The following is a 22,302-nucleotide window of genomic DNA, read 5'->3' on the forward strand; positions in this document are numbered from 1 at the left end:
AGTTCGTCATAAGCAAGAAGCCTATTGTTTTTGAGGTCAAAAGGTCAACATAGGCCAAAGGTCAACAACTTTGTCAGATTTCTAATATCCTCAATATTCATACCATTGACTTGAAAATGGAACAGGATTTGCAGATTTGGTCATTGAATTTAACCAATTATTGTTGAGGTCAACATAGGCCAAAGGTCACCAACTTAGGTGAGATTTCTAAAATCATCAATTTTCATCCGTTTGACTTGAAATTTGAAGAGGATTTATATTTCAGGTCACTGAATTCAACCAGCCAATTATTTTTGAGGTCAATATGGACCAAAAGGTCAACATAGGCCCAAGGTCAACAACCAAGGTGGTATTTCGAAAATCCTCAATTTTCATCCGATTGACTTGAAAGTTGAAGAGGATTTATATTTCAGGTCACTGAATTAAATGAGCCAATTATTTTTTATGTCAACAAAGCCAAAAGGTCAACATAGGCCAAATTTCTAAAATTGTCAATTTTCATCTGATTGACTTGATAGGTCAGGTCAGGTCATGTGTCTGGAACTGTGAACCAGAACAGCACAAAGTTCCTTGACTTTGCAAGAAGTCATGGACTTAGGGTAGCTGGTTCATGGTTTCAGCGCCTACAGGCTCATCGCTGGACTTGAGATTCCAACGCTGGCGGTGTGGCAAAGGAGATTGGCCATGTGCTCGTTGATGGTCGCTGGAGGATGATCCAGAACTGCAGGGTCAGAACCATTCCAGCCGAGGCTGGATGTTGGCAAGCTCAAGGATGAGAAGACACTGGATACCATTAACGAGAGTCGCAGGGCCAGGCTGAATGGCAGAGCTGAGCTGTTCAGGGAGCCGAGCACATGCACTAAGGGTGGACAAGGAAGCCTATGTATGAGTAATCTGTGAGGGGGTAGAGCATCACCTATGGTCAAGTGAGTCTCGTCCTGCTTACAAGGGAATTTGCACATTGCGTTCCTCCAAGCCCGTCCCTCAGTGTACTGCAATTAGAGCAAAGGGTGGTGGGCTCTTGACAGAGGAGTCCAAAGTGAAAGCCCGCTGGGCCGGTTACTTTGAGTGGCTGTACCAGGCTGATCCACCAGCTGTCGAGTTGGATGTCAGGGGTATTACAATCCCTATTGCTGACCCTCCATTCAATTGTGGTCCACCTTCGATTGTGGAAACATAGGCTGTGGTGAACCAGTTGAAATGAGGTAAAGCTCCTGGGATCTGTGGCATCCATGCTGAACTTCTCAAGGCTGGTGGAAATGCTGTACTTGTGTCGTTGCATGCAGTTCTGTGCTCTGCCTGGAACACAGGCATCATCCCAACTGACTGGAAGAAGGGCCTTGTTGTCCCTCTCTGGAAAGGGAAGGGTGATCGCCAAGATTGCAACAACTAACAAGGGGTGACGCTGCTCTCAGTGCCGGGTAAGGTCTTTGCTCAGATAATTATTGATAGGGTTCGCCACCATCTGCTTGCGCACCAGCGTCCAGAGCAGTCAGGCTATACACCAAAGTGGTCAACGATGGACCGTATCTTTGCTCTTCGGATCAAACGAAGGTGAGAGTTTCAGCAGGGGATGCTTGCAGCCTATGTTGATCTCTCCAAAGCATTTGATTCAGTGAATTGGGATGCCCTCTGTAGGATTCTCGGTCTTCGTGGGGTGCCAGCAAAACTGATCAATCTGATGTCTGAACTATACTCTGGTACTGAGAGTGCTGTGAAATGTGGTGGTTCCATCTCTGACTTATTTCCAGTTGTTACTTCCATTTATCAGGACTGTGTACTGCTGGCCTACTTTTAAGAGCTGGCCCCAACACCTTTCACTGCTTGTATGGACTGGATTCTGGGGAGGATGTCGGAGAGATAAAGCTGCGGTGCATCGTTTGGTAATGTCAGGATCCCTGACCTTGATTTCACAGATGATTCAGTCATCTTTGCAGAGACTCTAGATATCCTTTTGGGGTCCTCGAGGTGCTGAATGAGGAGTCGGAGCCGCTGAGTCAAAACTAAGATCCAGGCTTTCAATGACATCTTGGATGCTGCTATTCTGTTTGTACCTATTTGTGGCGAGGATGTTGAGATCACGGAGTGATTGACTTACCTTGGCAGTGATATTCATGTCTCTGCTGGCTGTGAGCCAGAGGTCAACAGATGTCTGGGTCAGGTCTGGGGAGTCAAGGATTCACTGGATCATGGGGTGTGGTGCTGCCAGTACCTGTGCGGGAGGACGAAAGTCCAAGTCTTCAGTTCCTTGGTGCTTCCAGTCTTACTCTATGGATGTGAGAATTGGACTCTCACCAAGGATCTGAGATGGAGACCTCATTTCGTTGGTACCAGATCTCTTCGGAGAATCCTTGTCTATCGCTGGTCATACATTGTGGCCAATGAGCGGTTGTTGAGAGAGACTCAAATGAGATTTGTTACCTGCATAGTCCGTGCGCGTCAGTTGCGGCTGTGTGGACATGTGGCTCATTTTCCTGATGCTGACCCTACTCACCACATTCTCTCAGCGAGGGAGTCTCATGAGTGGAGGAGGTCAATGTCCCTCATGGTTGCAGCAGGTTGATCAGCATCTCAAGGAGATGGGGATGGGCCAGGCATCTGCCTGGGGGATGGCCAGACGGAGGCCCCTGGAGTACTGGCAGAAAGTGAACGCAGCGATGTGCTGCTCCGGCACATGCTCCCATACCTGACCTGTCCTGACTTTAAATTTGAAGAGGATTTGCATATTTGGTCATTGAATTCAACCACCAATTATTTATAAGGTCAGATTTGTTTCTTGGATTTTGCAAGTACCGTGCTATGCATGACATCTTTCTTGTTTGTTTGTTTGTATGACAATTGCCTGCAAGTCACAATTTTAAACGGATTTTTATGAAACTTCACCACATATTCGAGTTTGTCACAAGCAAGAATCCTATTGTTCTTGAGGTCAAAAGGTCAACATAGGCCAAAGGTCAACCAACAACTTTGTCAAATTTCTAAAATCCTCAATTTTCATTCGATTGACTAAAAATTTGGAAAGGATTTGCATATCAGCTCACTTAATTCAACCACCAATTATTTTTGAGGTCAACGTCGGCCAAAAAGTCGGCATCGGCCAAATTTCTAAAATTGTCAATTTTCTTCTGACTGACTTGAAATTAGAAGAGGATTTGCATGTAGGGTCCTTGAATTCAACCACCAATTATTTAAGGTCAAATTTGTTTGATGGATCTTGCAAGTATTGGGCTATGCATGATGTCTTTCTTGTTTGTTTGTGGACAAAATATCTCAGAGTTGTGGACCGATTCAGACGAAATTTGGTGGAGAGCTTGGCTATGTGACACCAACGAAATGATTTGATTTCCCAATCTGAATCCAAGAGTTTTTAAGTGTTTTTTTTTAACCATTGAGATATAGGGCAAAAAACGACATAGAGCAGGATATTTCAAACAAATATGGACAGATTCCAATGAAACTTGGTGGATGAGTTGGTTAGGTGACAGGAACAAGCGAATTAAATTTTAGTTTAGGTCCAGCCTATCAGTGGGATACAAGACACAAACAAATCAGCCTGGCGGAGGTATGTGTTCCACCGAGTGCCGTTATAGTTTTTCATGTTGCCGGGGTATATCCACATTATATATATATATATATATATATATATATATATATATATATATATATATATATATATATATATATATATATATATATATATATATATCTAGTTCATTTAAGGCGAGTAATAACTCTTTTCCAACTATGTAATGAAACAATACTTCGAAAAACTTTGTACTTAATAAATTGAATGTGTGAACCAACGATGGAATCCAATATTTCTTCATAACGTTTGGCTTTAAGGAATTTTTAATTTGTGAGGTGAAGTGTATTCGATGCTTTGAAGTTTAAAAATTAACGACAGAAGTCAATCATTCAAGGCAGGTTTTCTATCCTCTCAAGTCAAGTCAATCAAGTCAATCCTCCCAAGTCAATCAAGTCAAAGCAGAAGTACAGTGGTGAGAAAAAGTTTGTGAACCCTTTGGAATTTTCTATATTTCTGCATAAATTTGATCTAAAATGTGATCAGATTTTCATCTTAGTACTAATAAAATAGATAAAGAGAACCTGATTAAACAAATAGCACACACACACACACACACACACACACACACACACACACACACACACACACACACACACACACACACACACACACACACACACACACACACACACACACACACACACTATACATTTATATTGAGCAAAATGATCCAACATTCAATTTATTTGTCAGAAAAAGTATGTGAACCTCGAGGTTAATCAGCTCAATTAAGGGGTAATTACAGTCAGGTGTTTCAATCAATGTGGTGACAATCAGGAACGAGTAATTCAACACCATTGCTACCCTTTCCAGGAGTGGTTGTCTAACAAAAATCACTCCAAGAGCAAGGCATAAAATAATCCAGGAGGCCACAAAGAACCCCAGGGTAATGTCTAAGGATCTGCAGGCCTCTCTTGTATTGGCTAATGTCAGTGTTCATGAGTCCACCATCAGGAAAACACTGAACAAGAATGGAGTGCACGGCAGGATAGCAAGGAGGAAACCACCGCTCTCCAGAAGAACATTGCCGCCCATCTCAAGTTTGCCAAAGACCACCTGGATGATCTAGAAGGCTATTGGAAGAATGTTCTGTGGACAAATGAGTCGAAAGTAGAAATTTTTGCCTTAAATGAGAAACGTAATGTTGGGCGAAAACCAAACACTACATTCCAACATAAGAACCTCATCCCAGCCGTGAAGCATGGTGGTGGGAGTATCATGGTTTGGGCCTGCTTTGCAGCCTCAGGACTGGGACGGCTTGCCATCATTGGCAGGACCATGAATTCCGGATTGGACCAGCAAATTCTACAGGAGAATGTCAGGGCATCCGTCCATGAGCTGAAGCTTAACAGAAAGATGGTCAAGTAGCAAGACAACAATCATAAACACACAAGTAAATGTACAACAGAATGGCTGAAGCAGAAGGGATTTTGCATTTTGGAATGGCCAAGTCAAAGTCCAGACGTTAACACAATTGAAATGTTGTGGCAAAATCTGAAGTGAGCAGTTCATGTAAGAAAGCCCACAAATATCTCTGAGTTGAAGTAGTTCTGTGAGGTGGAGTGGGCCAAAATTCCTCCAAGCCGATGTGCAGGATTGATCAAGAGTTACGGGAAATGTTTAGTTGAAGTTTTTGCCGCTCAAGGGGGTGCCACCAGTTCCTAAATGGAAAGGTTCACAATTTTTTTCTGACAAAGAAATTGCATGTTGGATCATTTTACTCAGTATAAATTAAAAAGTAATTTTTTTGTGCTATTTGTTTAATCAGGTTCTCTTTATCTATTGTTTGGACTTACATGAAGATCTGATCACATTTTAGGTCAAACTTATGCAGAAATACAGAGAATTCTAAAGTGTTCATCAACTTTTTCTCACCACTGTAAGTCACTCCACACCCTCTTCCACCCCTACTTCCCTCCTCTCCCCAGTGTAAGATCCTATTCCTCTTCCCCTCTTTCCTGTGCAGTGTGCATGATGAGGGGGGAGAGTAGAGAGGGGGGAGAGTAGATAGGGAGGAGAGAGAGTGTGGGAGGGGGAGAGAATGGGAGGACTGAGGAGCAAGGAGCGGGTGGAGAATTGAGATATTGAGGTCACATCTTACCTGACGTGGAATGACACATTACAAACTATATTTCACATGTGCATAGACATATATTCACATATTATGTGAAGGAAATAAATTGTGTAGATTACGTCATTGCTGGATCTGATTAATTGCCAGTGTAGTACCAATTTTGTAAAACTCTACATGCACAATCCAACTCAAGATGTCCAAATTTCATACGTGTCTATGCCTGTGGGCTTCCCACAGGTGTCCCACTAGTCTATTATATATTGCGAACCATGGTGTCTGTCCGTGTGTTCGTCTGTCTCCTGTTTATGGCAGCGACTTCTCACGCAGGGTTTGAAAAGCTCAACACTCACTTTTGAAATGACGGCAGAACAGGTGTGAATAATGATGCCAAATTTTATTTCGCAAGCAAGATATTTTGCCCTCTTTTTGGACAAATTGAACTTCTGCTGCCTGATGTTGCACCACCATTTCATGATTGGCGGTAATCAGTCGCTTAGAGCTTTGACTCTGAGTGAAACCAAGAGTGCAACACAATTAACCTTCACAAACTCTATGAAATAATTTAAATTGATACATTAACCTAAACTTTCCCATCACTGAGAATGGATGAACTCCTGCAGCGAAGTCTGACATTTCAGATCAATTGTTCAAATTTGCATAAAAGCACCAAAATTGGTACACATGTAGAATGATGTATTCCGAACAATTCTAGATATGGAGCCACCCGAGATTGTGCCTTGGTCAGCTTCAGCGACCATTTTCCAAAATGGCCGCCATTCGACTTTAGCGAAATTGGCTATATGCTCTTATTTTCTTATTGTATTGGTGGTAGATATAAGGAAAGTGTAAAATTCAGTAAATTGACCATGGAAAGGCGTATTCAAATATTATGAGCCAGTATTTTCGGTAAAAAAGCCATTATTTGATTTGTAAATTGCTGCTCTCCCGAAACTTTTCGCTGAAAAGTACCCATTATTGCCTGGAGAACAAGTCAAATGATATTCATCACATTCAATGGGTTTGGAATCAACAAAAATTGCATTATAGATTACATACTTTACTCTATTTTGAAAAGGGAACTGATAATCATGATAATGACAAACTCAGAAAATGTAGTCAAATTATTGCACACTTCACTTTGAAGCGGCTACGGTTTACTGTCTACTACCATTCTACCAGGACACATGGTACACGCATACATCAGTCTAGTACAATATGAGTTTCTGAGCTCAAGTGTACTGGCTCTGGATCAAGAAGTCAACATTGTTACAAGCAATGCGACTTTGCATTTGCACATTCTAAGCGATGCCGATATCTCAGTCTGTGTCTACTGCGTCTGTCTACTGGCATTCTCCTTCACAAGCACACAGTCCAGTGCATTGCAGATTAGCCTTCTTGCATTTGCAGCGGTTTCTACAGCCTTTTTTGCAGCCGCACGACACCAGCTCGAAGCAGCTTTTTGAAGCCTCAGGGAGTGTGGTCCAGAGCGGTTCATAGGACCCATCCTCTGTTTGCCACCAGCCACAGCTTGTTGGTGATGAAGCACGGGTTGAGGGACCAAGACCTGCCCCCAGACATAGCCACCCTGGAAGACTGATCTCTTCACATGCTGTTCCAAAGCATCGTAGGTAGGTGGGATGTGCTGGACGGAGTTCCTCTTGGCGAAGAGTTTCTTTCCGGCCTCGTTGACGCCCGTATATGGAATGGTGCGGTCATAGAGGAGCACCACAAACCTTTAAATGCAGTGCATTGTGTCATCCTGGATGTTGACTGGCGTGGTGGTCAGGGTCACAAGAGAATCTGTCAGTTCTGGAGACGAGTTCCATGTGGCCCAGGCAGATTTCTTCCCATGCCCCACGAATGCTGATACCATGTCACATCCGGTCATGGCATGGAAGACGGAGGGCACGTGCCTTCTGTGGACCGAGGGAGGCAGCTATTTCATGGGCAGGGATGTAGCGGTAGTTCTTGCCCGTCCCAAAGGCAATCCAGAGTTCATCCACGCATAGTCATGCCTGGGCTACCATCACCGCCAAGACGACGACATCGGTGTCTACGGTTCGAACTTGAATCCGACGGTGGTCATGTTCTGCAGCATGGGCCACATGTAGCATGATGCGAGTGTCCGCCTCTTCTTGACCGCATGGAGCCAGAGAGCTTTCATCTTCCTGCCTTGGAAGGCAGATGACTGCTTCACCATCAGTGACTACCAGCTCCTTTGCCTCGTCATAGAAGGACTGCACCAGCACATCGGACAGGAATGTGAAGAGCTCCACCTTGTTTGCGTCGACACGTAGGAAACTCTGCCAGTTTCCTGGTATGGCTGCGGTGCTCACCACTCGCCGTCGCACCCCTTTTCCTCGTTTCTCCCTTGTCGCGGTCTTCAAGGAGCCATCTTTGTAGCTATCCCAAACGAGGTCGAGACGTGAAGCACGACGCAGCTGCCCCTCGACGTATAGGATGAAGACTTGGTGGGCATATTCTTCAAATGTCTTGGCAGTGCCAGGCTTCAACATCTGCACGATGACGGTGCCGTCAAGGACAACAGAAGTGACAGCAGCTGCATCAGACTGAGCTTCAGCAACACCTTCAAGGCACACCAGCAAGTCGCTTTTGCTACCCAGGTGTAGCTTACCTGCATCAGATAACACGGGAGGGCATGCTTGATTTTCATGACGGAAGAACTCGTCCAGGTTCCCATCGCGGTTCTGGCAGCCTATGTAGAGCCTTGCAAATAAGGCCATATCATTCTTCACAGATGCTTCCTTTCCTTTGGGTGCTTTTGGTCTTCTGTCTGGTCCGAAGAGGGGGAGTTTGTTCCTCTTTATAGGTTCGTCAATAGTCTTGGTTCTGTTGATGAGGCAATCCTTTGAGTATGCCTGAAACTGTTCTTGTCCAATCTGCTTGGCAGTGCGAACTGTTTCAATCACTGCAGGATCGGCAATCTCCTTGGTGTCTGGGACCAGCAAATCTGGACTATCCTCCTCAAAGGGATTCCCCAGCTCTTCAATGACAGCCACAAGTGATTGTACATCTTTGGCAAATGCTTCCTGTGCATGCGGTGTTTCTTCATGGTGACGTGTCTCCTCATTGGCATTTGGATGCACGTTCGCCTCCTCAAACTCCACGATCACTCTGGCCACCTCGGGTCCGGCGACCATCCAGCGCCTCAGAGCACTGGGATTGGCCGTCAGGCCAACGGCACCTCCGTCACCCTTGACACGGGTATTGTTTTGTTCATGCGCTTGGTCAAGAGGAATTGCTGAGAATGCCCTCTTGGTCTTTTGCACTGTGAAGTGGCCTGCCTTGAACTCATTGTAGATCTCTGGGTGCTGTTGTGGAAGTTCTGCCATGTCACGCAGATGGACCGGTATCCACCGGGCATAGTTTATATGGTCCAGCGCGAAGAACCATGGGACTATCTCAGTGAGAGCATCCAGGTACATGATGAAATCTCCCTCTCTCAGAGATTGCACGTAGATTAGGATGGAGAGCTCCAGATCCAGGACTGTTGCCCAGTACAAAAACTGGGGAGAGCTGTTCTCTTTCTCATGGCACCAGTCTTCAAAGTCCTCGGGAGGCTGGTCATCTTCTGCACTGGCGCTGTGCTGATCTTATACACGTCGTTGGAGTATTTATCACCTCTGAGAAACCTACAAAGAGAATAACAATGACAGATATCCCATGTTGTTAAAGTAGAATGGCGGCCATTTTGTAAAATGGCCGCCAAAGCTGAGCAAGGCAAAATCAAGTGGCTCCATATCCAGAATTGTTTAGAATACATTAGTCAACATATGTACCAATTTTGGTGCTTTTATGAAAAATCGAACAATTGGTTTGCTATGCTGCAGTACTATAGGTATCAATGTCGTGAATGTAGATCGTTAGAACTATGCCGCAGCGTGCCTTTTCACTCCGTTCCCCTCTTGACCTGGTGAAGAAGAAGAAGTCCACCATCCCACGGTCATCTGATTCATGGGGAGTAAGACACCGGGCTGTGTTGCTCGACTTTTCCCTGCGCTGATTGGTTCAAGGCCGGTCCCATCTGATTGGGTCATGGTGCTCGGCATGGGGGAGGCCCATGATTGTTTCGGAGGGCTGACGTCTATATCTCAGGGGTGGTGAAGTGAAGAAGGGGGTGGGCTGTCATGGCTGTGAGAAAAAGAACTGAAAGAGTGAGAGGGTCAGTGTGTGACTGAGGCTGTGTGGCTGGGTGAGATCGTAGCACGTCCTTTTTCGATGAGCCGCTGCAAATGTCCTGCAAGCTTGGGACCATTCTTTCTTACCTACTGTGCATTCTTAATCTCGCTCATCCGGTTTTGGTGCGAATGTTTCTTGTGTGTTTGGGCCCTCAGGTGGTTTTCGCTATTTTGTTGTACCATAAAGTGGAGTTTTTTGTCATTGTATCTGGGATTTACGTTTGTCACCTTTCCCCCATGCAAACCGTTTTCACTCAAACGTTTGGGCATCACCATCAGCCATGATCTTTCTTGGGCAGATCATATTTCCAAGATGGCCTCCAAAACCAGCCACCAACTGGACATCCTTTGTTGCACAAGATCTTTCCTTGGCCAGTCTGAACTTTTGACAACCTACAAGGCCTTCATTCATAGCTTAATGGAGTACTGCTCTCCCTTTTGGGATGGCACCCTGACCTCACACCACCTCTTAATGCTGTGGAAACAAGGCCCTCAGAATCATTACGATCTCCCATGATGTAGCCGAGTGTCTAGGTCTGTTACTTTAGCATCACAGACAGGTTGGTGCCCTCTCTGTATTCTAACACCTCCTTTTTGGTCTTGCACCCTATGCCCTGTCTTGGCTCTGGCCCTCCAATATTTCTGGAGGGCACATGGTCTGTCAGTAACCCTATTTGTTAAACGACCTAAATCCAGGCTCACTTCCACCTATTTGTTCCTCCTTTCTCTCACTTGTGGAAGCAATTTCCCCAGTCTGCTCACTCCCATTCTTCCTTCCAGGGCTTCAAGACAGCTGTTCACAACTACCCCCATCCATACTCGTGACCTCTTCTACCCCAAATTACCCCATTCCCAAGCACTTCCTTTTTCCGGGTTATTGTGATTTCTCCCAACTCTCCCTCACCTCTTTTCGTTTGTTAGTTGTCAGTTGGTTTGTTCCTTTTCCATTTCATCCACACCTTCTCCTTCTCACGGTTTCATTCAGCTTTTGTGCAGCTTGTTCAACCCCACCCTTCCTCTTGATGTCACTCACTTATAATCTGTTGTTGGTGTTTCACCCTTTTCATTCTGCTCTCGCTCTATCATGAGCCCCGGTCATCTTTATAAACTAAGAAACCCTTAGGGGATCATGTTGGGGTAATTATAATCCTAATGTACCTGTTTAGACATGCTTGTTAAAACTAGGTGCATCTACCACTACTTGGGGTGCTTCGTGTTAAATTCGGCCTGAAGCCGGACATGTTGAGGCAAATGACCTTGGTGCCCTTGGCCTTTACGCAAGTTGCGGTTGACGTGTGGGTCATCCATGTGATAGTACCTTACCCTTTGTTTACGGTAAGGAGTCAATGTGGAATGTTGCCCGTGAGGTATGGGAGTTTTGTGCCTTTCAAAATAGTCGTTTGGATGAGATGTCGCGCGTCTTAATTTACCTCTGTGCCCATGAAGCTCGTTTGGGGGTGGGAACGTCACGTTACGTCACCTTTCCTCGACTGAAAAAGTAGGGAACCAAGTGTCCTCACAGCACCTGTCTGTCATCATGTGTTGGGTTTTGATTGGTAAAAGCCACGAGGAGGTAGGGGAGGAGGGTGAAAGTCTTGAGGGGGTGGGGAGAGGGTGAAAGCGTTGAGATCATCATCATCATGATATTGTATCACTGTGTGCCAGTACCATGGTAAAGTTGGATGCTTAGGATTAACTGTACATCACCACACGCAGAAGGGGAGAATGTTGTGGTGTGGATATGGCATAGGAATGATCGACCACACACAACGTGACATCTGTACGAAAGTTCCTAATGCTGCATACTTGCAGTTCTTTGACATGAAACATGTAAATTATGTTCCAATCAAAATCCTTATAGTACAGTTAATTCCTCAGAGTTCTTCGTAGACTTTTTAAGTCAATTAAAAGGTACGTTTACTATGAACAGCCATGCCAGGAGACATTTAATAAATTGTAATTATCTGTTTCCACATGCAACAAATATATATATATATATAAATATTTTTCATTTAATCATTCATATGAAACCGCCTCTCAAAAACCTTAGCATCGGTGTCAGGAGGAAAAAAAATCTTCATTCCATTTGGCACATTTGAACAATATGTAAGCAAGATGTATTTGGCCATGGTTCTGGTCAAAATATCTGTTAATGAGATATTAGCATTTGCATATGGGACAGCCAGCTTAATATCTCTAATGGCGAGTTATATTAAGCGGTACCATGATGACAGTTCATCACCTGATCCCGTTCCCTCAAATAAACATGCGATGAAACATTTACAAAGTCATTTTGCCTCTTCCTTCCAATTTTAAAAACACACCTAAAAGAGAAGAATGCTGAAAATAAAATTGATATTGTGCACTGTAAACAACTATAGCTTGCTTTAGGGATAAGTGGTATCAGTACTTTTGGGTGTCAAGTTCCCTCTACGAGGAAGTAAAGCGTTCCACGAAGTTTTTGACGTCGGGCACAATCGTCTTCGTTGGGAAACATGGCAGGTGGCAGTTGTCAGCAAAACAGCCATTGTGAGCATCTAGTGTTAACATTTCTAAACCAACTGGAAATAATGGCAGAAGAGGAGCAGTTTCAGGACTCTCTCACTTCATTGTAAAACAAGGCATTGCACAGCCCTGGCCAGTAACCTGGTGCCACAGGAAATGGCTCAGAGCTATTTATACATTTGGTTTCACCACTTGAGCTGGAGGCAGCCCACCCACTGTCGTGTACCCGTTACAGAGAACCAAGTTCCTTTTAAAGGTGAATGTTCAGTCGCACATGATGGTTCGTCCACACTTATTCACCATCACAACTTGCGAGGCTTATGAGTTTGCGAAGGGCGATGACCCATGTGCTAACTTCACCCATATAATCCACTGTCAAAGAGACTTGTAGCTCTGTTGCTTCTCCCCAGCACTCACTTTGCAGGGCTGAAAAGAAATAAAAAATTTCAGAAGCACAAGTTATTAAGGACCGATGGAGGGGGAAGAGGAGAAAGGGAGTGGGGAGGGTGAAGGGAAGGGAAAATAGTAGAGGGAGATAGGTGGGAGGGAGGAAGAGGGGAAGGGGAAGTAATGTACATAACCAAAAATAGGGTGTGCAGGTGCACAGCAGTGTTGTGGTTGGACAATGTTGAAATGCTTTTTGGTCACTTCACACATCACAATACAACTTCTGCCTTCGGAGTAATTGGACACGACTTCGCAAGAATGTGCACAGTCGTGAGTACTGTCAATAGTAAGCAAGACGAAACAGGTGAGGTGTGTGGTCAAAGTTAGTATGTGGGGGCAGGGCCGGTGCCAGACTATTTTGCGCCCTTGGAAAGGTCAGCTACTTGCATCCCCCCCCCCAAAAAAATTACCAACTTCGATTTTTAAAAACTGATGTTTTGTAGAAAAAATAAAAAGCACAAAACTTGGAAACTGCTAAATTAATTTTATCAGAATATTTTGCTTACAGTCAGACAGAGAAACAAAAAAAACAGACAAACAGAGTTAAAAAATGTCTCATAAAAGTTTCAATTTCAGACATCAAAATCTCAATTTGCACAACTTTTCCTTTGCAAATTTTATCACCAATTCAACCAGATCAAGTGCTGATGCTTGGGCATGTTCAATTGATATAGTTGCCAAGCCAACTAGTCTCTTTTCCAACATTGGAGAGCGTATGTAAGTTTTTATAAGTTTGAGCTTTGAGAAACTACGTTCACCACTTGCCACTGATACTGGAAGTGTGAAGGATCCTTCGAGCAACGGAAACATTAGGCACATTATCCAGGAGTTTTTGTTGTAGTATGAAGAGAAGTACTTCTTGTGGCGGCAGAGACTTTGGAAGTCTTCGAGCTATTGCTTCAAGTTCGCAACACATCTTCAGCATCAAAACTGTGACCCTTAAAGGCCAGTAATGCACCCTTCTGAGGTCTGCGCCCTAGGCGGCTGCCTCGTTGGTCTTATGGTAGCGCCGGCCCTGTGTGGGGGTTGCAGTTGGAATGTGAGAGTTAGAGTAAAGCTCGGTGCTGACAAAAACATATCTTGATGGATATTGCATGGGAGGGGATGTTAAGGCAATGAGGCAGTGTGGCGTTTATCCACGACGACTACAAACAGGAAGTGTGACAGATAGCAAAACCCCCTAATCAAGGAAGCTGCAATCTTAAATCAGCAAATATTATGGTGGCAAAGATTTGGTGTCTTTCCAGTGTCAATTCTGCTGAAGCAATCACCAGGCAGAAAATACAATGGATGGTTCGCTAATGTTCTTCCCAGCTGCAGTCGGGGCTGGAATTTGACCGGGGTCTTTTCAAACTGTACCGTGGGATCTTTAACGCCCGTCGCGGCGAATGCTAGCAGACGGGAAGACCTGTGCATTCATGTAATGCGCCGTCGAGATCCTTAGGATCCCAGATTAAACGGCTCAAGGACGTAATGCTGTCCTGCCAATCCCAGTCTGAAACATATCTTATTTCAGATAAAACAGCTTTGCTGATTGTTACCGTGACAGAGCTTTCCCATCCTGACTTTAACTGCTGGAGACAGCTTGTCATTTTCCCATTGACTTTTCAACAACTCCAGCTTGCGTGTGATGTCACCCGTGACACGTGCCTGCAAAAGGGCAGGATGGGTCAGAGCACCATTAGATTACTTTGGAAATATTTACCAGATTAGTTAGGATCATTTTCAGTTGAAACATTATTCACAAATAAAACCCTCAGGTTACAAGTACAAACAACTCTCGTTAAGCTGAATGGATACTTTCCACAAGAGATTTGCTGCAGCGTGATAAATCATACTAAATTAGCTTAACGTGTTAAATACTGTGTAGATACCCTTCAGAAAACACAAGTATTTATTGAGATCAACCACTAAATTTGAGCCAGTTGATGTCGTCCATCAAACTGATGGAAAACAAGTGGCATACCGGAACGGAACCTTCACACTTCATCTGGAGCTTCGTTAGGACTTCCCACACGTCATCAAACTGTGGCTCTTGAGATTCCGACTGGCCGTGAGATGCCGCAGGAGGGGATGCAATCGAGCTGCACACAGGCGGCGCGGTCGGCGGAGGCATGGCTGCGACCGCGGTGCACGGAGCCAGCATCTCACCTCAAAAAAATAATCAAATTCAAAGAACATCAATTAACGATTTATAGAGTCACATCTCAAACACATACGTTTTGCAAACGCACAATCCCTTTTGGAATCGAACATTCTGCCCTTTCTCCGAGGAAGAAGAATGCGTCAGAGCAATGCGATTCACTGCATCACCGCATAATGGTACACCACAATGTAGTGGATGATTAAGTGAAAATAACACCATGCTAAAATTAGGTTGGAAGGTTTTTGGGTAACTGGTAACAAACTTTGGTGGAAGGTGCATTTTCAGGTGAGATCTTTAATGGGGAAAGACTGGCAGCCCGAATGCTGCTTTAGAATTCCCAACTATGTACCTGAAAACCATACAGGAGATATGGATGCATCTATTAACTAGATATGGTCATGGAGGATGTGTGTGTGTGTGTGTGTGTGTGTGTGTGTGTGTGTGTGTGTGTGTGTGTGTGTGTGTGTGTGTGTGTGTGTGTGTGTGTGTGTGTGTGTGTGTGTGTGTGTGTGTGTGTGTACGTGTACAGACAGCATTGAAGTTGATGAAGAAGGGAAGAGTACCAGGCATTGATGAGGTGTGCACAAAGTTGATAATTGCAGTGGGGGAAGGCGGAGTCAGTTGGACGAGGAGGCTGTTGAATATATTGTGACGTCCACGGGACTTGAACAGTCCCGCCAACGTAGAATGAGCCGAAACGATGGAGGCGGTTTATTTTTTTATAACCCAAAGATGGCAGTTTTAATCGCTCTACCGCAAACGGGACGAGGAAGGTGGCACGAGTCGCTTTTCACTGAGTTAATAACGTTTATTTCTATAACCAGAAATAATAAGACTCGGCAAGAGGAGGGATCCGGGGCGATTCGACGGGATGGTGGTGTGGGTTCGGGCGTGGGGAAAACAAAAACAATTCCAATGGATATACAAATCTCAAACCCTCTAAGGTGCCAGGTACACACACACACACACACACACACACACACACACACACACACACACACACACACACACACACACACACACACACACACACACACACACACACACACACACACACACACACACACACACACACACACAACGTAGCTGGTCCTGGTGGTCAGGCTGGCCCGTGGTGTAGACGCAACAGTCCCTGGATTGGCGTCGGACGAGCTGGCGTTGCGCTCGTCAGGGGGAGGAGACACCGTGGTGCTGTCGACCTCCTGGTGTCGGCGCAAGTCCGCTCACAGCCGCCAGGGAGCCAGTTCTGGCGCCAAGCTGCGAGCAGGAGAGGGAGGCAGGTCCGCCCGCCGTTCGACCCCGGACTCCGAGCCAGCAGAACCCCAGAGCCAACCGAGGTGAGGCACAGCAAGGCCACGAGACACGATGAATCCAGGATCGAATCAGCCCAACAAAACAGCACGCTCCCAGCACCACAGCCTCCACCAAAACGGTTTTTCTTTACCGATCTTCTTCCTCCCCCCCCTTTTCCCCGAACAGAACCTTTTTATCCTCGAGTCCTCGTCACTTCCAATCGAGCCGTTTTATTGGCCCTCCGCCGTCGCCTTCCGCCAATCGTGATCACGGGGCGGAGCCATCCGCAGCACTGTCCTGTGACGTCACGGCAAGCCTCCAGGGAATTCTAAAAGGGTTTACGCAGACACACTTACCCTATCCCGTCTCCCTATCTAATTACGTGACAATTATCATCATTTCCCCCTTAAAGAAATGGACATTTACTAGACAACTGATCACCACTGAATTGCTACTTATTACATTGAGATCCTGGTAAACCTGAACAGCATGGCATACCTAATTAAACATCCTAATTACCCTTTGAATGCATACCCCCCCCCCCCCCTCAGACGTAACAATATGTATGAGAAAGGGTTCCATTCTGGAAGATTGGAGGACAGGGTTAATTGTGCTAATCTGGAAGGGGAAAGGAGATGTTCAATATCTAGAGAAGTACAGGGGCATAACGCTCCAAAGTCGTGTCATGAAGGTGCTGGAGAGGATTCTGGATGGGAGGATAAAAAAGAGAGTGTGGAGATGGAGACTGGAGAAGAGCAGAAGGGGTTTAGAAAGGGTAGGGGATGACGGATGGCATGTTCACAGTGAGACAGCTGCTGGAGAAGAGGTTGGAGGTGCAAGGTGAAATGGCATTGGGATTTGTGGACCTGGAGAAGGCCTACGACACTGCCCCGAGAGAGATGGTGATAGCAGCTCTGAAATTGATGGGCATGCCGGAAGCAGAAGTTAGGTTGGTGAAAGGGATGTACATGAGAATGAAGGGGTGAGCATTGGTTGGTCCTGGGATCTCTGAGGAGTTCAGTATGAGCATTGGTTTGAGGCAGGGAAGCAGCCCACTCGTGTGCATCATGGTGATGGAGCTGGGAAGCAGCAAGGTAAACATGAGGGGTAATCTGGCAAGGATGTTGAATGTAGATGATCTGGCTGTTGTGGTGGAGAGTGAGCAGGAGATGCAGGAAGTACTAGCGGAGTGGAAGGAGCCATTTGAGAAGCAAGGGCTGAAGATGAGTCTGAGAACAATGAGGTGATGTGGATCAGGCAGCAGAGAAAGGAAATTGAGAATCTGGGAGGACCAGTGACTGGGGATGGTAAGTCCAAGACAGAGGTGTGGAGGAGGATTCAGTTGGGTGCATATGCATGGAAGAGGGGGGAGGGAGTAATGGGAGATAGAAAGATAGAGAAAATTGAAAGGGAAGGTTCTGATGTGTGTAATGCTAGCCTACCTTTACAGCCTGGAGATGGTGGCACTGACAGAGAGACAACAGAGGCTGCAGGTTTGCGAGAACACCTGGATCAGGGGGATTGCGGGAGTGAAGAGAGTGGCTCGAAGGAGGATGAACTGAGGGAGGAGATTGGTGTACAGATGAGTTTGACGGGGAGATTGGTGAAATGCCGGCTGAGATGGGCTGGACACTTGGTGCGGATGGGGGGAAAGAGAATGGCAAAGAGAGTGGATAGGTTGAGGGAGATAGGAAAAGAGGGAGATCAAGATTGAGATGGGAGGATTGTGTGAGGAGGGATATCAGTAAGATAGGGGTGGTTGGAGAATGAAGAGGATGAGGACCTCTGAGGACAGAGGTAAGTGGAGGAATATCATAGTCAAGGCAGGGAAGAAACTTGGCGATATTGGACCTCACCCTTTATAATGGGAAGAGGAGGAGAAGAATAAATCTGTGTTCACAAAGTGATCGCCAAGCGCAAGCCTCCTTCAGTGCCTGTGATCTAATTGGTTCAGGAAAAAATATTTTCACGAAAAAATATGTGACCACTATATTCGTTATTGTTGTGTGTCTGTCTGTCTGTCTGTCTGTCTGTCCCGAGCATAGCTCCGTGGGTTTTGATCCGATCCCGATAAAATTTTGGTGGGAGGTTTACATCATGATCTAGTTGTGTTGTCCTGAAAATGGGCGTGGTGCGCCAATTATGGGCGGAGCCACGCCCAAAAAACATGTTTTTATGGGGTAGCCGATTTCAATTTGCATCTTCTCCCAGGGGGTTTGTCGAATCTGACAGGGGTTTCGGTATTTGGTTAGCCCAATGGCACCTGCATAGCCCCACGGAGCTCGATTTTTCATTTTCGTCACAAGATCACGAACTTAGAAAATTGTGAATTTTGACGTAAAAAAATTTCTTCTCCGAAGGGTTTGTCGAATCTGGCAGTGGTTTCGGTATTTGGTTAGCCCAATGACACCTGCATAGCCCCAAGGAGCTCGATTTTTAATTTTCGTCCCAAGGTCAAGGTCACGAACTTAGGAAATTGCGATTTTGACATAAAAATCCATCTTCTCTGAGGGGTTTGTCGAATCTGGCAAGGGTTTCGGTATTTGCTTAGCTCAATGGCACCTGCATAGCCCCACGGAGCTCGATTTTTCATTTTCGTCCCAAGGTCAAGGTCACAGGGTCAAGGTCACAAGGTCACGAACTTAGAAAATTTCGAATTTTGACATAAAAATCATACGACCGCCCAAACTTTGAGAGCTTGGATGACAATATTATTTATGCATAATCTTGACGTCATTCCCCACCTAAAGTCTTGAAACCATTTTGCCCTATCTCGAACACCTTGCCCGTGGCGCCCCCTTCAAGTTTGTTTTTACGCTGATTTCATCAAAGTATGGATAATCCGAGGAGTGCGAAATGCCATATAGCCTATATGACGTTATATTGTGCCTGGAATGTTCCAGAGGAAGTTTTGCACCAAAGGTCATAATCCTTGACCTTTCACCATTAAAGTTCACAAAGGTCAAATTTTCAAAGTTGTGGGAATCGAACTGGGTTTTCGACCTTCTTCGACGAACTAACTCCATTAAGCTATAGCACATATCATGTTTCCTTATTTTAATGTCCACAACATTGTTTTGTGACCTTTAAAGGTTATGCAAAGGTCAAATTTTTAAAGTTGTTGAACGAAACCGGGTTTTCGACATTTTGCAGCTAATAACCTGTCACTCGTACCACATCATGTTGATCATTTTTATAACTTGGTCAAACATTATCACATTGTCTCATCCTTGACTTCTGAAACAATCCACATCGTCAAATACCGCTCGTGAACCATCGTCGTCTTCAGACTTGTGATTGCTATATTCTTTTCAGGCCTCCATATGACCTTGACCTTCAACATTTAGGGATTGATTGTAAATTAAGAAAATGTGTCCCCCATCTGCAATCTATCCATAAAACTCAACATCATAAAAATCAGAGGAAAATGATTCAAATTATGATCGTGTTTTTTTGTTTCTTGGGTCACAATCCGAAAAATACGTCAAGGTCATTAATGAAATATCAGGTGCGCAATATCAGTGCAAGTACACTATTATGATGCAAGAACATTTTCGAAGGCCAAGTGGTGTTTGAAATTCTGCATTGGCAAAATTGAGGGTTGATTAAAAAAAAAAAAACGCATCATTTTTTCAGACCGTCATTTGACCTTGATCTTCAACCCGGAGGAGTATGATGTAAATAACCCGTAAATCAGTCTTACTCTAGGGCCTAGGCTATCTCGAGAGGGCAATTTCATTCTGATTTGACAAACCTTGAATTATGGTGAAAAATTGTCTCAGTCATGACCTTAAAAATTAGGTCAAGGTCAAAAAAAAAAAAATGTTCACCCCGCACACTTTGTATTGCCATTAATGAGGCAAAATTAAATTTGAAAGTCCCAGCCGGCTCAGAGATACAGTTCGGAAATTGGGAGAAAAATCGAGAGAAAACTAGGACATTCTTCGACATCACCAGATATGCCTCCGCCCACATTATTACATCATTATACACGCTTGCACCAAGTTTGATTTAAATCCCTGAACCCAGATTCAAAATATTGTTATGGCTGTGGAAATTCGCAATACACCATAAAGGGTCCTCAGGTGAGATATATATTGATAAGTTCATGTGTAGTTAGCCCACACCTGTTGTTTAGAGGGAATATGTGCAATTCATCCGGGCTGCGACGCTTTGAGTTAGCCATTTTCCTTTCTCTATCGTTATTTTGGACCATTAAGCCTCCAACAACTCAAACACCACCTTCGCCTCTTTACCTCCACAACTCCATCCTGCAAACATCGCTTCACCGCCATTCCCAAATGACGCCCGCCAACCACCAAACCACCACAGCAAACCCCCCACCACATTTGCCTTTCTCCTTTCACAACCATCGACCCCACCACCAGTCAACACCGAACGTCGTACTGTCCGAAGCCGTTCGGTGATTGCTGCTGAACGCAGCAAGCCGCGAGTGCAATGGATTCCTTACGGGAGAGAAATTCGGATCAGGGGAGGTTCACGCCCCTTTTCCTCCGTCCAATGGGCGAGCGTCGGGCGGTGTGGTCCTGCCTCCAAGCGCGATGGATGTGAATTCCTCTCAGGAAGGAATTCGGATCAAAAGAGGCTCACGCCCCTTTTTTCCACACCAATGGCTGAGCAGAGGGTGGCGTGGCCCCACCTCCAATCGCGTTTTGATCCTAAAATCTGCATACAGGCTCCTCCCCGGGTCTATAAAAGACACGAGTCTGTGTGGAACTGGTTGTTGTAGTGTGGGGGTCGCTTTTCCCATGGTTGGTGTCATCTCGTCGCTGGGCTCGTCTCGTCTCGTCGTTGGTGTCATCTCGTCGCTGGACTCGAGCCACCTTCGCTTTCACAAGCGACCAAGCCAGCCAGCCATTCCCCTCACTCGACCCTGAGCATCAACAATTCCCCCCCCCCCATCCACGCTGAGATAGTGTGCCGGTGGCCCAGTTCATTCCCCACCCTAACCGTGGTGCCGACCAAACAGTGCTTGCGCGGAACACGCCGGAGAGGGCTCACCTCACGCCAGGGGCACGGAGTCGGGGCGCAGCTGCGCTGATATTGCGGCTTGCCCGCCATCGCGTCACGAGGACACGGGTAAGACCTTTTCGGTCTCGTGGACCTGTCCGCTCCTCCAGGTTCCGCGCACATTTGGTCCACGAACCCCATCTACATCCCTGCCTATGGGGAGGTCTTTCCTGTTTATTTTGAATGAATGATGTGGCGCCGAGTCCCGACAAGTATAATTGTTTAAGTGTTATAAAGAATTATAGTCGGTAGTAGTGCTTTTGCTTTAGTTGCATTTTGCTTTTGCCGCACATTGCATTACTGCCTTACGTGCGTGTGTTGTGTGTGTGAAATAAAGGTGCTTGCTTGTTGAACTGTTTTCCCGTTTCGTTGCGTCCTTTCCTCCGTTGAAAGTTCCATCTTGCATCACGTAAGGGATTGGTAGTGGGTTGAAACACCCGATAAGTAATCTGAACCGTCGAGGTCGACGATAACTCCGCTCGGTTATCCCTGCAGCACGGAACGAGCCGCTTAAGCGGTTCGTGTCTGAAGTCGACCTGCGGCGAGATACGATCGCCCGGTCGACCACTCGCGCAGGTACTTAGGGAGGTCGAATTTGGCGAGCAACCCTATCCTGCGCAGGTGGGCAATTGGCACGATCGTGGTGAGGTTAAACCCCCACCCGTGACTGTCTCCTGGCGGTAGTTCCTGGAGGATCACGACTGAATTGTCCGTTCCGGTGGGCGACGCGTTGCGATTCGAGTTACGTGGCCGATCGCCCGCCGGGCGGGCGAAATTCGTAACAATATTAAATAATTCTAGCTGTCAGACCGTGCATCTGATCAGTTTGAAATTCAAAACATATATCCCCCATGACGACGAGATTACAATTGTGACGTTTTATGTCAATTGATGAAGCAGTTCAAGAGAAATGTATTTTTTAAGATTTTCATTCAAACCAATATGGCTGCCAGACCATGTGACCTATCAATTATTTGTGAACAGTCTGGTATTCCCAAGGCTTGGGGAACATTTGGGTGAA

At 45.6% G+C, this 22,302-nt stretch overlaps 2 protein-coding genes across 3 annotated transcripts in view; both read right to left on the bottom strand.

Annotated features, from left to right (window-relative positions):
• Positions 1–6,035: 6,035 nt before the first annotated feature.
• Positions 6,036–11,521, bottom strand: LOC147008767 (uncharacterized). Of its 2 annotated transcripts, none has more exons than XM_085864366.1 (2): positions 9,592–11,521; positions 6,036–9,313 (listed from the first exon to the last, which is right to left on the bottom strand). In XM_085864366.1, the coding sequence occupies exon 2, from the start codon at positions 9,104–9,106 to the stop codon at positions 7,670–7,672; it is 1,437 nt and encodes a 478-aa protein (XP_085720492.1). In that variant the 5' UTR covers positions 9,107–9,313; positions 9,592–11,521; the 3' UTR covers positions 6,036–7,669. The 2 variants fall into 2 exon arrangements, with proteins under 2 accessions (XP_085720492.1, XP_085720491.1); XM_085864365.1 differs by having other exon boundaries at positions 9,567–11,521.
• Positions 11,522–11,788: 267 nt separating this feature from the next.
• SRA1 (steroid receptor RNA activator 1) overlaps positions 11,789–22,302 on the bottom strand; it is a 35,062-nt gene continuing 24,548 nt past the window's right edge. Inside the window, exons 3-5 of the mRNA XM_085864367.1 lie at positions 14,778–14,962; positions 14,353–14,461; positions 11,789–12,790 (exon numbers count right to left, since the gene is read on the bottom strand). Of these exons, the coding sequence (XP_085720493.1) occupies positions 12,657–12,790; positions 14,353–14,461; positions 14,778–14,962 (428 nt within the window). The 3' untranslated portion in view covers positions 11,789–12,656. The remainder of the gene's footprint in view (positions 12,791–14,352; positions 14,462–14,777; positions 14,963–22,302) is intronic.

The sequence above is a fragment of the Eptatretus burgeri genome, chromosome 18 (genome assembly GCF_056783735.1).
Source record: "Eptatretus burgeri isolate ZD-2024b chromosome 18, Ebu_testis_v1, whole genome shotgun sequence".
NCBI lineage: Eukaryota > Metazoa > Chordata > Myxini > Myxiniformes > Myxinidae > Eptatretus > Eptatretus burgeri.